This window comes from Schistocerca cancellata, chromosome 1 (assembly GCF_023864275.1).
Source record: "Schistocerca cancellata isolate TAMUIC-IGC-003103 chromosome 1, iqSchCanc2.1, whole genome shotgun sequence".
In the NCBI taxonomy this organism is placed as follows: domain Eukaryota; kingdom Metazoa; phylum Arthropoda; class Insecta; order Orthoptera; family Acrididae; genus Schistocerca; species Schistocerca cancellata.
This window is the reverse complement of record NC_064626.1, coordinates 763,549,595-763,567,876: the sequence shown is the minus strand read 5'-3', so window position 1 is coordinate 763,567,876 and position 18,282 is coordinate 763,549,595. Positions and strand designations below refer to the sequence as shown.

Here is an 18,282-nt window from a genome sequence, read left to right as displayed (position 1 = left end):
TCAGATTCCACCAGTCCATAGCCCTCACCAACATAGCCCTGCAAAACCACGTCAATCAGGCCCAGACTTCCTTGCAATACCTCCTCTCTACCCATAAACTTATCCTGCTATACAGTCCCAAATTTCTTGACCCCATGTGACACACTGAGACTCTTGCCCTCCAGAAACTAGAGCAGCATGCAAAATGCACCATCAAGAAACTCTCCAACCTTTTCACTTCCTACTCCCACCTTGCAATACCACTATCCACCACCTCTACAACAACCTTCAAACCTCCTCCACATCCCCTCTTAGCCGACAAACCCTGCCTCACAGACCTGCTACATTTACACCATCCTCAAAAACTACCTTCCACCACCATACAGAAACCAGAACCTAAACAGACCCAAAACACACTCATGACCTTTTCCTCCAAAATCCTTAGCCCCACAGAAGTATCAGTTCTTTACAAATGCTTCTCCTTTTGCCCCCTCCAAAATTTAATCATACAGGACTTCTCCCAGACCCTGCAGTGGAAACTCTTCTTTGACACAAACCCTACCAGTCAGACTCATCCAAAGACCAATGTTGAACCCTTCCTGATGCAGTTCACTTCTCCATTCAACCATGATCCATCCCCACTGCCCCCAAATCACCCCCTGTTAACATTCCATAATTTCTAAACCTCAAACCTTGCTTCCCATCGTTCCCCAAATCCCTCAACATGTAAGATAACTTTATATCTGCAGAAAGAACCACAATCTACCACCTAAAAATTGATTCCCACCTTATAATCCTACCCACTGACAAGAACTCCACCACTGTTGTTTTGAACCACAAGGATTACCTGTAAGAAGGACTCCGCCAGCTGTCAGATAGGTCCACTTACAAAACCTGCACAGTGATCCCATTCCAGAAGTCCAGCAGGATCTCCTGTCTCTCCTCAAATCCTTAGGCCCATCCCAGAACCTCTCCCTGGAGTCCATCACTCTCCTCACCTCTACTACTTCTCACACTCCTACCTTCTACAAGCTTTCTGAAGTCCATAAATCCAACAACCCAGGATGCCCCATTGTGTTCGGTTACTGTGTCCCCACAGAGAGAATTGCTGCTCTTGCAGACCAACACCTTCAGCCTATTATGTGAAATCTACCATCCTACATAAAAGATACCAACCATTTCCTCCACTAAGCCTCCATAGTTCCTGTTCCTTTACCACATCATGCTCTGCATGTCACTAACGATGCCACCTTCCTTTACACTATCATTTCATCCACGGCCTTGCTGCCATTGAGTACTATCTTTCCCAATGCCTGATGGACTCCAAACCTATAACCTCCCTCTATACGCCCTGACCAACTATATTCTCATCCACAATTACTTCTCCTTTGAAGGTATCACCTACAAACAAATATGGGGTGCAATGGGCATGTACATGGCACAATCCTTTGCGAACCTATTCATGGGTCATCTCGAGGAATCCTTTCTAACCACTCAGCATCCCAACCTGGTTCAGATTAACTGATGACATCTTCATGATCTGTATTGAGGGTGAGGACATTCTATGCACATTCCTCCAGAGCCTCAACACCTTCTCCCCCATTTGCTTCGACTGTTCCTCCTCAACCCAACAAACCACCTTCCTCGATGTTGACCTCCACCTCAAAGATGGCTACATTAGTACCTCTGTCCATACAAACCTGCCAACCACCAGCAGTACCTCCACTTCGACAGCTGCTACTCATTCCATATGAAAAAGTCCCTCCCATACAGCCTAGGCACCTGTGGCCATTTCATCTGTAGTGACAAACAGTCCTTCTCGAAATATACCTAGCATCTCACTGAGGCCTTCACAGACCGTAATTACCCTCCCAGCCCTGTACAAAAACAGATCTCCTGCATCATATCTTTCTAGTCACCCTCCATCTCCCAAAGACCCACAGTCTGGCTGCAGAGGAGCATTCCCCTCATGATTCAGAAGCACCCAGGACTGGAACAACTGAGTCACATTCTCCACCAGGGTTTCCACAACCTCTTGTCATGCCCTGAAATGAGGAATGTCCAACCCAATATCCTTCCCACCCCTCCCACAATGGTATTTAGCCACCCACTGAACCTACACAATATTCCCATCCATCCCTACTCATCCCCTGTTCTCCAACCTCTTGCCTCAAGGCTCATGTCCCTCTAATAGACCTAGGTGCAAGACCTGTCCTATATAGCCTCCCAACACCACCTACTCTAGTCCAGTCACAAGCATCACCTATACCATCAGAGGCAGGGCTACCTATGAAACTAGTTCTGTGTAAGCTGAAATGACTGCACTGCATTCTATGTGGGCATGACAATCAACAAGCTGTCTGTTCGTGTGAATGGCTACCAACAAACCATGGCCAAGAAACAGCTGGACCACACAGTTGCCAAGCAGATTGCCCTACACAATGTCCTTAATTTTAATGGCTGCTTCACAGCCTGTGTCATGTGGATCCTTCCTATCAATAAAACATCTTCTGAACTGCGCAGGTGGGAACTCTCCCTGCAGTACATCCAACATTCCTGTAACTCTCGTGGCCTCAATGTTCTTTAGTCATTGTCCTACACTTACCTATCCCCTTTCCTGATCCCACTCCAGTACTACACACCCCTCTATTTCACCAACAGACCCACAGTTGTTTTACTTCTCTCCTTTTCCAATTCCCCCCACCCCCCTCCATCTGACCTCTCGACTGCACCTAGCTGCCCTATCCTCTCTCCACCTAGTCCCTGTGTGCTCCCACAAGCAGCACTTTACTGTCCCCCAACTGTACCCTGCTATCCCTTCCCCTCCCCCTCCCCCTCCCCCTCACCACTGCAGCCTCCTCCTTACCCCAACCACCCAGACTACTTCTACCTGCTACTCACAGTGTGGTCTCGACATCCAGAAACTGTGGTCATGCGTGTGTGAGTTGTGTTTACGCACGTGTTATGTGTGTATTTTGTCTAATTCTGATGAAGGCTTTTCTGGCTGAAAGCTTACTTGTTTGACAATCTTTCTGTTATGCCTATCTGTGACTCAAAATCTCTGCTACATGGTGAGTAGCAATCTACCCTTTTCAAAATATTTTAATTATTTTTAAAGTTAAATATAAGAAAATTTGTATTTGGCTTCTCAGTTACAAGTTAAAAAAAGATGTTTCACTGTTTTTTTTTTAATTCAATACATAAGGGGACAAAATAGGGAATGAAAATTTTTATGAAAATATTTTGTTACTGGTCTATTACAACAGCTTAAAACAGAATTTATGAAAATTTGTATTGTATTTCTAATGGGATATGTGCTAGGGGATGATAGTTTCAATGGAAATACCACCACAAGAAATCCAGATGCATGATTAACAAAGAATCTGACTCAAGCTATCAGAACTGCTGTTTGGTCAGAAATATATCAGGAAAAGACAAAGCTTCTATCTATTTAATTACTGTGAAAAGCTTAGAAGATGTTGCAATTTGTGAACAACATACAATTCACTAAAGATACAAATATATTATTCACCTATGGCCCCAATAGGACCAGATGAGGTACAATCCATCAATGTCACCTTTCATGGTTTGCCCTCCTTTGTGTCCAAATTTGTTTCACCCTTTCAGAATGTAGTCTCTTTCTTTCATGAGACCATGGTGTTCCAGTTCATTTTCTAATTTTCCTCTGAACAACTTTCCAAGCAAATGTCTTTTGCCTGAATGTTTTCTATCTGTAATGTCTGCCTGAGTTATACAAGCTACTTTAAGATCCTCCTTAATCACTGCGATCCATTTTGGCCTTATTTCTGTGTTTGTAGAATTCTGCTCCTTGTTTTGTCAATCTAGTGGGTGCCATTCTTTTAATGTGCCCATGAAATTTAAGTCTTAATTTTCTCATGTCACCATGTATGTCTATGTATTCTTCTATTTCCTTATTACTTTTCAGTCTATGAGTTTCTCCATCAGTAATTTTGGGGCCTAATATTTCTCTAATAATCCTTCTTTCTTTCTTTTGAATTTCTTCAATATCTCTCTTTCTATTTAAAATTAAAGTTTCTGCTCCATAAAGACATTCAGGTTTGATTACAGTGGTGTAATGCCTAAGTTTACTGAATTTGGAAAGTGATTTTTTATTATAAATAATTTGTGTAAATTGCCATTTTTTGATAGTGATCTTCATTTACAGTTTTTTCCATGCCATTTTCATGTATGATTTCTCCCAAGTATTTAAACTGAGAAATCCTTTTTATTTTTCCATATTTTATATTCAAAAATTTTGGTGCTTGTTTGTTGCCTGTCATACAGTATATTCCACTTTTTCGAATGATATTTGTAGACCTATTTTTTCTGCAACATCTTTAAGAATTTCAATTTGTTTTTGAGCTGTGGTAATATCTCTAGTTAAAATTGCAAGATCATCTGAAAAGGCAAGGTGATATACTCTGATATTACTTCTGCCTAACTTGATTGATTGATCTATATTTTGACTTGACTTCTGCTCTCGCAATTCTGTAATCACCTTTTCCAAAACACAGTCATGTTAAGTGTTGCAAAAAATATATTTGTTTTGGTTTTAAGTTGGCCTGAGGACTCCAACTTCCTCTGTTGAATCCTCTGGCCACCCCAGAATCCAAAAGACCAGTTGCGCCAGTAATGCTGGTGGTGGATTGACCACTTGGGGTAATATTGTGATTATCAAAATGCTCCGTGATGATTGTACCTAGAATCAGGTGAGGTTGAGTAGACTCATTGAGTTAACTCAGAGTTAAGACTGGAATATAAATTTCAGCCACACCCCTGGTGAACAGACACTGACCACTTTACCGCTTGCTACAAGACAGATACAAAGTGGATTTAGTTTTATTTTGCTTTGGTCTGGTACTGCTTATTCTGTATTTGCAGCTGTCCACCATATCTGGTGGAATGTTCATTATCCACCACTTGTGACCCGTCCAATACCTTGGGCAAGGTCAGCTTCTTAGACTTTTAGTGTGTGTGTGTGTGTGTGTGTGTGTGTGTGTGTGTGTGTGTGTGATAAATGCCAAAAATGTAAATGTGAAGAATTCACATTTAATGGCTTCTCTATAAGGAATGTTACTTTTTACTTCATGAACTGAGTTCTGGTGAAGTTAAATAAGAAAAATTATAATATTGGTATTGGCCTTAATAAGATCATTGATTCTGTTTAACGTAAAATTTTATTGGTTAAAGTAGAATATTGTATCAGTGGCATACACTTGCAAGGCTAAATTCTGATATTCATAGCAGGAGATAAGATTCACATTAACATTCTGTACCCCAAAAATAAAAATAACATGTAGCAAATCAGATATAGCACCTCAATAATATAATATTGTTTGGAAGATAGTGCCCTACACGTTCCAACTGAAATTAATAACCTACTAAAGAGAGTGTAAAGCACTTCATAAACTTTAATATTTACAGCTAATGATAGCAAACTGATTGAAAATCCAAACTCTTTGCTCCAGATACAACCAACAAAATAGTCAAATAACTCAATAATTTATTCAAACCAAGAAAAACTTAAATCTTAGAAAAAAAACTATCTTATACTGTACCAAGCAAATAAAAATTATTTCCAAGTCTCACAGATGGATATATTATTATTCACATTCTATATGGAAAGTCATATGTAAAATTATTAAGAGACTATGAGAAATGAAGCCACAATCAGCACATTGTTAAAGTTATCAAAAAATCAGTTTTCATACTCTTATTGTCATCACTCCAGACAAAAATGATGAATATTTGGAATACATTTGCTCCTTGTTATCTTACAGGATAATCTTCTGGAGAAATGCAGTTAAAGACGATGGAGAGTACAGCATATGATATGGCAATGAATGAATGGTTATTCAAAGTTTTTTTTAAATTACTGGCATTTATATCTGAAGTTGTGTTCCACAATGATCAGTCCTATATAGGAAAGCCTTTTACATTTATTTTAATGCCTAGCAGAATTTTTTTAATATGTAATCCTTTTACAGTACATCCATAGGTCTGACAGGTTCATGCCATTCTCTCTTCGCCAACATGTCACATTTAAAAATGTGAATGACTGTCTGACTTATTACAGTTACTACAATGTACCTTTAATGTAAACTAAAGTTATATCACAGTTCTTTCAGTTTGAATGACTATTGACTCATCTGTTTGATAGCACATTACAGCACTAGATTACTATTTTCATGCTGAAACACTGAATACATACCACATCAAAACCAACTTCATAGTGAGTTCCTCTTGTAAAAAGAAAAGGAATAGCAGACCTCCTTCCTAGAGTCTCAGTGGCTGGCATGGTAGTGATGTTGTCCTGTCAGCGTGTGGTAGCTCACTGTTGCAGAAGGTGCCTTCTCTCAATCTGCACAACTATCTGTCCTCAGCCAGGGCTAGGCAGAAGGCAACAGCAGTTGTAAGGCTTACAAGAGGAGTAATCCTATCATGTACTGCACTATTTAGGTTTCAGCCCATCTACAGTACTAAACTTGCACCAACTGATAAAGATATTTGATGAAGGGTTATAAATATGACATTTTTGTGGTCAAAAAGATATTTTCAAACTAATAATCTATGCTTTTAAAGGAAGCTGTCCTTTGATCAGTACATATTTCTGAATTTAGCGTAATATTTCAAGTCTGTAATTAACACAAGATCTCAAACATTCCTAGTTGCTGTAATTTTATCCAGTTATCAGTTCACTTAATCTATTCTTTCAGCCCCTATTATCTAAATAAATCACTTTTATGGCTTCCAGCACAACAATGGAAAATAAAATATAAATTTAAGTCATGAGTTCATTAAGAGTTTAATTTTATTACATAATTTCATTTTTCCCATCATATTAATTAGTTATTTGTAAGGCAAAAGTCACCGGCTATGAATTTACATAAGCATATAAAGTTGTCAAGTTATGTTGTTGAACGATTTTCATATCACGGATTTACCTTTCAGGTGACTGAAATATTGAAGACTGTAGCTTCAGATGTTAACAGAGGTTACAAATCTGTAGACTGACTGAATCATTTGTGTTTGGAACCAGATGCTTCTTCTGTGGAAACTAAAACAGAAAAAGTGTGTGGCATCAGATCTGGAAAATTCTGTGAAGTGAAGGATGAGATGTTTGCAGCCCTTGTCAAGAGTATTATAACATATCAGGTATAGCTCAAAATAAACACATAAAAATGTACTGAAAACAATGTACTTGATTTATTAGAGTAAACTTATTATTTATTATTAAACTTATTATTTATTAGAGTAAACTTCACAAGTATTGAGAGCCAAATTACAATAAGCATTAAAATAAGTGTACTTTATTTTATTGCTACTACAAGAGTCATGAAATATGGTATAAGTAAGTGTAAATTAATAGATCGAAGCAATAACAAATACTGGTAAACTAGTGCTAATGACACTGACACTGAATGATAAAAGTATAATTTTTAAAATAGCACAGCTAATGACAAGCAACAGAAAATTTAAAATAAAAGGTTCAATATAATAAGTCACTTGAAAATCACAGCCTTAATGTGAGTGCAGCCAGTGCACTGTAGTGGCACATGTGAATGATGTGTGTTTTCTCTAGCTTGTTAAAGAATTCACCCAAAAGCTGGCAAAGTTTCCATTCATTCTTTGTTTGTGTACATGTTGATGACTCAGTATTTCTATTGTTTGGTGCTTGTGAGTTTTCTCCTTTACTCCTAAATTATTACAACCTCAATATATTTAAGTGCAGGTGAATTAGAAATAACTGTTATGTCAGTGTGCCTCGGTGAGTACAACAGTCTACTGCTCTGTGTGTAAGAGATATTGTAGTGCCTTGCACTGACTTTATGAGGAACAGTCACCAGAGGATGATCAAGTTAAGGGATTTATTGAATTTCATCATTGTCAATTCAATAAGACAAGATGCACTGGACACTATATACCTAAAGTTTTGCAAGCACAGGGGTTTTATTTATCACTATGTCAAGTGCATACCACTACCTTAATGTCGTTAAGAAAAAGTATGTTCCAATGCAAAAAAATAAACAAATGAATAAAAATAAAAATGTAAGACTATGGTTACAATAATGGTCATTTTTACTGTGCATATAAGTTTGTTTTATGAAATTATTTATGATAACATTACCTCCATGATTTATATTGTTATCATAGAATAGGACAAGTTTTGGTTTATCTTCATCAAAGAACTTTGCTGCTGGTCATGATAATCATCTAGTAGCATGTCATCAGCAAATTGCTGGAAAATGGATTGCAAGTGCCACTGGCATAAAATATTTATTCCATTTAGATGCTCCATCAAACATTCAAACATTTCCACCAATTTTTTAATCTCATTAGCTGGTAAATTATTTCATTTCTAATCTTGAACATTCTCAGATCCTGAATTGAACACTCACATATGAACAATATATTCACTCATTATCTCATCTCCATTTGACAGTGAATGTCCTCTGCTGTCATGTAGTAACAGTTTTGATTATCTTTGTCTTCATAATATTCACTCATTGTCTCATCCCCATTTGACAGTGAATGTCCTCTGCTGTCTTCTATGTCTTCACAAAAAAAAGTAAAAAAAAACCTGTCACCATTAATGCGAATTTAACAGCCAAAACAACAACTTCTTCATTGGGCATCTACCAAATAGCAGACTCACAAAAGCTGGATGGTATTTCAAGACAGCCATTTGTATGATATTATGAAATGGAATGGTTTCATAGGCTCAGTTGTGGGTAAAGCAAGCGTAGGTTTTGGTTTATTCGTAGAATACTGGGAAAGTGGTGTCAGTCTACAAAGGATACTGCTTACAAATCACTCATGAAACCCATTTTGTAATAATGCTCAAGAGAGTCGGGCTTGCACCAAATAGCACTAACAGGGATATTGAACTTATACAGAGAAGATCAGCATTAACAGTAATATGTTTATTTGATTCATGGGAGAGTGTCACTGAGATGCTAGAGAAACCAAACTGGCAGACTCTTGAAGACAGATGTAAACTATCTCGAGAAACTCTACTTACAAAGTTTCAAGAAATGGCATTAAATGATTCCAGGATTATAATCTAACTCCCCACTTACAGCTCGCATAGGGATCATGAGGACAAGATTTGATTAGTTACAACACACAGATAGGCATTTAAACATTCTTCCAACACTCAATATGTGAATGAAATGGGAATAAACCCAGATAACGGGTACAATGGGAAGTACCCTCTGCCATACAGTTCACAGTGGTTTGGAGAGTATAGATGTAGACCCAGATGTTGACAGAGGACCTAGTGTAATGAGTCAAATTATAGTATATGAAAATCATTCTTATTTAAAAATGTTCGAAATTGCATTGTATGAGACTTTATGAGATTAATATTCAAATAGATGTGAACCACTTGGACATCTGTTAAGCTATCATATGAGTTGTGTCTGGTAAGTTGAGTTTTGGCCTCTGAATAGTACATTTGTCTTATAAGGAAACATTACAGCTTCTGGATAACACTTTAAATTCAGAGGAAGATTGTTTATGGAGGTAAGAACAAGAGTGGAACTGGTATTGATCCTCTTGGGACCTTGTATGCCATATTCTCACTTTCTGAGGCGAGTTTCATACATGTAGCACAGCACGTCAATGAAACCTCTCTGCTTCCTGTTATCAAGGTAAAACTCCATCCATAGTAGAGTGTTGCCATTAACGTCATAACACTTTAGTTTGCCACAAAGAATTTTTTGATGATCAAGTTAATAAAGGATGTGGCAAGTTGTAAAATATAACAACATGATTATTTTCTTATTTAGCTTTGTTAGTACTTAATTTATAAGCCCTTGTATTGCTTTCTCTATCGAGAATCCTTTATGAAAGACAAACTGAGGAACAGGGAACAAATTTTGCTCAAACAAACAAGTCAGTGTTCTATTATAGGCCAGATCCTCAAACATTTCTGAAAAGACTGGAGAGAATGAAATGGTTCTGTAATCAGAGGTGGTTTCCTATCTCCAGTTTTATAAATGGGTTTTACTACAGCATATAAGTCTGCTAGGACATAAGCTTTGACTCCTTGAGTGATTGCAGAGGTAGCTCAACTTTAATGCCGTCATCACAAGATTTTAATATGCTGTTAGAAACACTGTTATAGTCAGCAAAATTACTCTTTTTAGTGACCTGATGGGTTTTGAATTCTTTTTCTTAAATCTTAAACTAATATCTTTTAAACTAATATCTTTTGGTGGTGTATCTAGTGTCTACACAATAAATCTAATACACCTGCATTTGAACAAAGGAAAATCTAGGATGGAATGTAACAATAAAGCAACAGGATTATTTTCTTGTTTAACTTTATCAGGACTTCATTTATGAGCCCTTGCATTGCTTTCTTTATCTAGAATCCTTTATGAAAGACAAACTGAGGGACAGTGAACAAATTTTGCTCAGATATATTTGTCAGTGTTCTATTGAACGTCTGGCTTCAAAAGGCAGGGGCTGTGTGAGTGTTTTCAACAAAGGCCTCGTTGGCCGGAAGCTCATTTTGTGATAGTCTTTTTGTTGTGCCTATCTGTGACTCAGCATATCTAAGCATCTGTATTTGGTTTTTATTAGGGAATGCAACGTTCGCTGCTGCTGTGAGGCAGTGATCATTAAATTTCATGGCCCACAATTTGAAAGCGTCGACATTCCTGCTAGTGTTATTTTAGGGGGAACTCAGTTTGTTTGTTTCTTACGTCTCTCCTACTCCATAAAAAAAAAAAAAAAAAAAAAAAAAAAACACTTTTAAATTAAAATTCCCTACCGAATGAAAAGAGTTGTGCAGAGGTTACGTTTGAAATTCGCTTTCAAATTAAACTGAAATATTATTTGTCAAGCATTTTATGCAGTTGGTTAAGCAATATTAGACCGTTTCTGAGCAAAGTTAGTTTTAAAAAAAGCAGTAACATTCGTTTCTTTTTTGTAGAACGGTAATTACGGACGCTGAACTGCCGTCAGGACCTTACCGACGGCGTGACGCGGTAAGCCCCCACCAACGGCGCAGACGCAGACCGGGCGCAAAAACTGCCGAAAAACTGGGAGAGGCATGTGAATTCTCTTACCTCTCTTGCTCCAATCTTCTGCCTAAAAGAAGTCTTTCTCTCGGGTCGTGACTGCAAACACACGCTGTTGTCACAGTGCCATGTCGTACAAGTGGCATCGCAAAGAAACGACTATTAGAACAGACCTAACATGGTTTACATGGAAACAGCGCGCTCGGTTCACACAGCTGCCGCCTACACAGCTCGATCATGTTCAACAATGATGTTCTTGCTGTTTCTTCGCTGCGGTACTGTAGGATCTAAAAGGCCTGTGAATGAGTGCTAAATTAATGATTATATTATCTGATCGGAGACCTCCGATTTTTTACGCTTTCGGCTAGCTGAGGACTGAAGCGAGACGCGACGGTGGAGGAAACAATTTTTTTAAAAAAGTGCAGAGGATATGTAATTTAGTTGGAGGGAGGCGAGGGGGTGGGAGGAGAGAGAGCTTGGGATGGGGTACAATTTCGTTGTTTTTCCATGTAACAGTCGTATAACAAGGCGGATTCGACGCTGCGTCTTTAGTAGTAATTGCCGTGTTAAAAATGGTTCAAATGGCTCTGAGCACTATGGGAATTAACTTCTGAGGTCATCAGTCCCCTAGAACTTAGAACTACTTAAACCTAACTAACCTAAGGACATCACACACATCCATGCCCGAGGCAGGATTCGAACCTGCGACCGTAGCGGTCGCGCGGTTCTAGACTGCAGCGGCTAGAACCGCTCGGCCTCCCCAGCCGGTGCCGTGTTAAATTTAAGGATTTTTTGTGGAAGCCATTGCTATAAATATTGCGCATTTCTCATTTCAGTTATCACAGAATACTGTCGAAATTAATGGACATTTTAAGAAAGAAAAATTTACTTCAAATCTCATTAGATAGATACAACTATAAGTAGTTGAAAACCTGATTTCGATGTCTTGAATTTTTTAAGAAATATTGGATGTGTCTACTTTACATGAAACAGCAGGGCCGTAACGAGGGGATGGCGAGATTGCCTCCTGCGAAGGCCGCAGGATCGGAGTGGACGCAAAAGGGAAAGAAGGAAAGGCGGTTTAAGAATTAAGTTGGGGGTAAGAGATACGCACCCAAACATCAAAACAGCTATGGGGATATTTGTGACAATGCCAGCGACTGCAGCAACGTGGGAACGCAGTTTCAGGAAATTAGATATGATTGCGATCGAGTATGGGTGAAAGTAGATTGCAAAATTTAGCTGCTTGTTGCTAGAATACGACACAGCTCGTAAACCTGACGTTGGTAATATAACATTTATAACCAATACTTTATGCGCTAGTAATAATTTATGAGGTGGGAATAAAATCTGCCCTTTATGATATATCAGACTAAATCAATGAACGTATATAACAAGGCACAGATTACGTTTTGCTTTAATTTTTTTAGAAACTTTATACAATTTTTAATTTGTTTACTAGAATGATACACTTAATTCGTAGTGCACAATATTTTCTATCAATGTAGTTCATCCAAGTAATATTTCTCAATAATGCTTCATTTTTAGTAACCTGCCAGGTTAGCTGAGAGCACTAATGCGCTGCTTCCTGGACTCGGGTAGGCGCGCTGTTCTCGGATCGAATCCGCCCGATGTTGGCTGGTGTGCCAGCCAGCCTAGATGTGGTTTTTAGGCGGTTTTCCACATCCCCCTAGTTGAATACTGGGCTGGTCCCCCACATTCCGCCTCAGTTACAAGACTCGCAGACATCTGAAAACGTTCGCACTCTTCCACGGATTACACTCGACACAGACAGCTGGGTCACACTAATTCCATCGCGGGGGGTACGGGGTGACGGCAGGAAGGACATCTTGCCACCCCTTAAAAATTAACTTTGCCAAATCCATTCTAACTATGTCGACCCTGCGTAACTGCGGGACAAGGCACTAACAAAAGAAGAAAGAATGCTTCATTGTAGTAAACTTTCCTAGAAAATTATAATATTTGCTAAATCTGGGCAAAAAAATTGCAGAAAGATACATCTGCAAGGGGTGGGAGTGGGGGAGGAAGGGAGGGCGGAGGCGGGAGGCGGAGCTTTGGCCCTTCTGCCAGGAGCACAGGGTCACCTCGCTACGGCTCTGTGAGACACACAATAGATTTATTCACTATAGAATAGTATCATATCTAAGTATTATTAAATTATTGTTACATTATGCAAGCTAAATATTAGCCATTAAAAGAAAGTAGTAACTGAACAGAAAATAATTATTGGCACTTTGATACTTTTTATTATGACGTTTTTCTGTCGGTTGTTCAAGGAACGGCCAACATTAGCGTGCAAGAAATAATCCTATATCGCCAGGAGAATGATCCTGCTCACATACCGACCGCGGAGATGGCGAAAGTGCAGTAGATGGGTTTTGTAGTGGTTCCAAAATTTGTCATTCGAAACTTAATGTGCATGTTCTTTGGGGCGCGTCGCATGTTGAACAACGTTCACTCTACATCTACATCTACATGGATACTCTGCAAATCACATTTAAGTGCCTGGCAGAGGGTTCATCGAACCACCTCCACAATTCTCTATTATTCCAATGTCGTATAGCGCGCGAAAAGAATGAACACCTATATCTTTCCGTACGAGCTCTGATTTCCCTTATTTTATCGTGGAGATCGTTCCTCCCTATGTAGGTCAGTGTTAACGAAATATTTTCGCATTCGGAGGAGGAAGTTGGTGATTGGAATTTCGTGAGAAGATTCCGTCGCAACAAAAAACGCCTTTCTTTTAATGATGTCCAGCCCAAGTCCTGTATCATTTCTGTGACCCTCTCTCCCATATTTCGCGATAATACACAATGTGCTGCTCTTCTTTGAACTTTTTCGATGCACTCCGTCAGTCCTAACTGGCAAGGATCCGACACCGCGCAGCAGTATTCTCTCAGCACCGCGCAGCAGTATTATCTCTACATAGGACTGACATTCCAGCTCAGCACAAGGCAACGTACCGGCTATAAGTTGGCCATTTAGAGAGAGTTAAAAAGAGAACAGGATACAAAGTTACGGTTATGGGCCAGTTGCAGGGTATACCTCTGTCAGTGAGAAAGGGCGACTGTGCTAAGGCCCGTACAGTATATGCAATTCTCTCCAGCTCTCATCTGAGAATGAAACATGTCGATTCCAATCACGAGATGGTTCACTATCTATTGGTGCATGGTCCTTATCCAGTGCAATTGCACAATTACTGCATAGGAAGAGCGGTGAAACTTTCTGGTAGATTAAAACTGTGTGCTGGATCAGAAGTCGAAAATGGAATCAGTAGCTTTTGTAGGCAACTGGTCCACTGACTGAGCGTGTGCCTGGATAGCTCAGTCAGTAGATCAGTTGCCTGCGACAAGCAAAGATACTCGGTGTGAGTCCTATTTCGACGTAAGGTATTAATCAGTGAGGAAGTTTCAAAATTAGCACACACTGAGCTGCAGTGCGAAAGATCATTGGTAGAAAGAGAGATGCCTATCAGAGCGGCCAGTGTGACCTCGCAAAGCAATTAATATTTCAGTCCCCTCAATATGATGAATACAGACACATTTTAGTTCTACCGGACATGCCACTTTACGATGTGATAAGTGACCCAGATTATTGGGAAACAGTTTAATATAATAGTAGGGCCTAAATAATTTTTACAGTAAAATTCACAAATATTATATAATCGCGGTGAACACCAAAACGTATATTGCGGTGGTTTGTGAGTGAATGATGGCATGCGCTGGTAATTCTATCAATGATGAAGGAGCCAATGATGAAGGAGCCACCCTACCAGCGAGGGTGGACACCTCGTCTCCACCACCGCATGTAACGAGCAGGCCAAGTGAATGCCTAGCCGGCCGGAGTGGCCGAGCGGTTCTAGGAGCTACAGTCTGGAACCGCGTGACCGCTACGGTCGCAGGTTCGAATCTTGCCTCGGGCATGGATGTGTGTGAACTCCTTAGGTTAGGTAGATTTAAGTAGTTCTAAGTTCTAGGGGACTGATGGCCGCCGCAGTTAAGTCCCATAGTGCTCAGAGCTATTTGAACCATTTTCTGAACGCCTATCGTTGCAGAGGGCCTTTGCCTTCGACAGCAACCATGACAGCAATATTATGGTCACTGAAAAAGCAAGAGAACTCTTTGCAGGGAAAGCAAATGAAAAACTCGAGAAAGTTTACAGCTGTTCACTATGCAATAAAGTGACATTGAACAAACAGAAATAATTGCCATGTGTTTCAGTTTGAGGATGGAAAACGACAACGTAAAATTAAAAGTGCTGGCACCTTTTTTCTTGCAGCCTGCGTAACAAATGCAATATTTCTAGGAATGAATGTTGATTCTCAGTTGAAGTGGTCTGAACACACATACATAATTACAAAATGTCATCAGCATGTTTTGACCAGTCTTGTAATCAATGTGTAACACCCAGCGCCTTTTGCTTACGTACACTGAGATGACAAAAGTCATGGGATAACGATATGTACATATACAGATGGCGGTAGTTTCGCGTAGGCAAGATACAAAAGGGCGATGTATTGGCAGAGTTGTCATTTGGGGCGGCGTGAAGACAGTCCTAAATGAAGACGCCTGACACACTACAATCATGGGCAGCAAGCACGAATTTGCTGCGAACTCCATCATACCTCGGAGGAACGAGAGTTCTCCGTCCAGTTCCACGTGATGGAGCTGTCATTTGTACTCAGGTGAATAATGTGAAAAGGTTTCCGACGTGATTGTGGCAGCCCGACAGGAATTAACAGACTTTGAACGTGGAGTGGTAGTTGGAGATAGATGCTTGGGACATTCCATTTTGGAAATGTTAGTGAATTCAGTATTCCTCGTTCCTCAGTGTCAAGGGTGTTATGAGCGTACCAGATTTCAGGCATTACCTCTCACAATGGACAAGCAGTGGCAGGCGGCCTTACTGAACGACCGAGGGAAATACCGTTTGCGTAGATGATGGTGATGATGATTTATGGTGGAGGGCGCTAAACAGGTAGGTCATCAGCGCCCTTGCATTAATGTTATACTGAAGAAGATTTTCATAATCTATGGAAGGATCAATAAACTGGTAAACTGCGTTTGATCCCACCACACGGAACGTAAGGCAACACCAGGAGGGTGAGCTTCAGAAAAGCCCATAATAAGACCCCAGCGAGACACAGCGGGATAACTAAATGAAATCATGGCGAAAATACCTGTAAAGATGCTGTTAAGAAAGGGACAAATAAGCGTGGCTGAATGACGACTTAGAAACAATACGTGACTCAGCCGCTCTGTGACACATTAAGATTGCACACCAAGTATTTTGGGAAGAATTCCGGACACCGCACAAAATTTTAAGACACGAACAACACTCGTCTCGTTATCAATTAAAATAGAGGGAAGATAGAGCTCTCAGTGTTAAGAGACAAGCAACACTGCGTGAAATAACCGCAGAAATCAATGTGGGACGTACGGCGAATTTATCCGTTAGGACAGTGCGGTGAAATTTGGGTTAATAGGTGCAGACCCCACGAAGCCAAAGACCTAAATTGTCACAACAGCACAGTGCAAACTGGTGGTGGTTCCATAATGGTGTGGACTGCGTTTACACGGAATGAACTGGGTCCTCTAGTCCAACTGAACCGATTATTGACTGGAAACGGTTGTCTGCAGACCATTGACTTCATGTTCCCAAACAATGATGTCACGTCACAGGGTCACAATTGTCTGTGATTGCTTTGAAGATGATTCTGTACAGTTCGGGTGAACGATTTGGCCACCCATATCGCCCGACAGGAATCCGATCGAACATTTATGGACATAATCGAGAGGTCAGTTTGTGCACAGAAACCTGTGACGGCAACACTTTCGTAATTATGGAAGGCTGCAGTAGACTTACCACGACTTGTTGAGTCCATGCCACATCGAACTGGTGCACTACGCCGGGAAAAAGGAGGTCCGACACGATTTTAGGAGGTATCCAGTGACTTATGTCACCTCAGAGTACTATTCATATGTACCCTCAATTTTTAGCTTCAGAATTATTTTATGGGGAACAAATTCACAAAATATGAACACAGTTCTTGAACTACAGAAAAGGGCCATTAGAATAATAATAATAAATAACAGAAGTTGAACTCATTGTAAAGATCTGGGTTGTTCAACGACACCATATGAGTAAATATAAAAAAAAAATGACATTGATAATTAGAGCACAAACAGCTCTGTCTACGATCATGGAACAAGATTTAGACTGAACTTACATTTACCAAGAAAGAATAAACATAAAACTCGCAACAGCATTTTCTACCAAGAAATAGAACTGTACAACAAATTGTCCAAGGAGTTTAAAGAGTTTACTAAAACAACCTTATTTAAGAAGGTAATTAAAAAGAGCCTGTTAAGCGTACACTCCATTCAGTGAATGGTTACTTAGATAACACAGAATAGGAGTTTAATGAAAACTGTAAGACAAATAAATAATATTAATAATGATGACAAAACATCTACACTCCTGGAAATTGAAATAAGAACACCGTGAATTCATTGTCCCAGGAAGGGGAAACTTTATTGACACATTCCTCGGGTCAGATACATCACATGATCACACTGACAGAACCACAGGCACATAGACACAGGCAACAGAGCATGCACAATGTCGGCACTAGTACACTGTATATCCACCTTTCGCAGCAATGCAGGCTGCTATTCTCCCATGGAGACGATCGTAGAGATGCTGGATGTAGTCCTGTGGAACGGCTTGCCATGCCATTTCCACCTGGCGCCTCAGTTGGACCAGCGTTCGTGCTGGACGTGCAGACCGCGTGAGACGACGCTTCATCCAGTCCCGAACATGCTCAATGGGGGACAGATCCGGAGATCTTGCTGGCCAGGGTAGTTGACTTACACCTTGTAGAGCACGTTGGGTGGCACGGGATACATGCGGACGTGCATTGTCCTGTTGGAACAGCAAGTTTCCTTGCCGGTCTAAGAATGGTAGAACGATGGGTTCGATGACGGTTTGGATGTACCGTGCACTATTCAGTGTCCCCTCGACGATCACCAGTGGTGTACGGCCAGTGTAGGAGATCGCTCCCCACACCATGATGCCGGGTGTTGGCCCTGTGTGCCTCGGTCGTATGCAGTCCTGATTGTGGCGCTCACCTGCACGGCGCCAAACACGCATACGACCATCATTGGCACCAAGGCAGAAGCGACTCTCATCGCTGAAGACGACACGTCTCCATTCGTCCCTCCATTCACGC

At 40.3% G+C, this 18,282-nt stretch overlaps 1 protein-coding gene across 4 annotated transcripts in view; it reads right to left on the bottom strand.

Moving 5' to 3' along the window:
* Positions 1–18,282, bottom strand: part of LOC126186823 (uncharacterized) — a 298,174-nt gene that overhangs the window by 135,196 nt on the left and 144,696 nt on the right. For all 4 annotated transcript variants that reach the window (XM_049928246.1, XM_049928247.1, XM_049928245.1 and 1 more), the window contains exons 2-3: positions 6,945–7,057; positions 6,212–6,389 (exon numbers count right to left, since the gene is read on the bottom strand). In XM_049928246.1, the coding sequence (XP_049784203.1) occupies positions 6,212–6,298 (87 nt within the window). In that variant the 5' untranslated portion in view covers positions 6,299–6,389; positions 6,945–7,057. The remainder of the gene's footprint in view (positions 1–6,211; positions 6,390–6,944; positions 7,058–18,282) is intronic.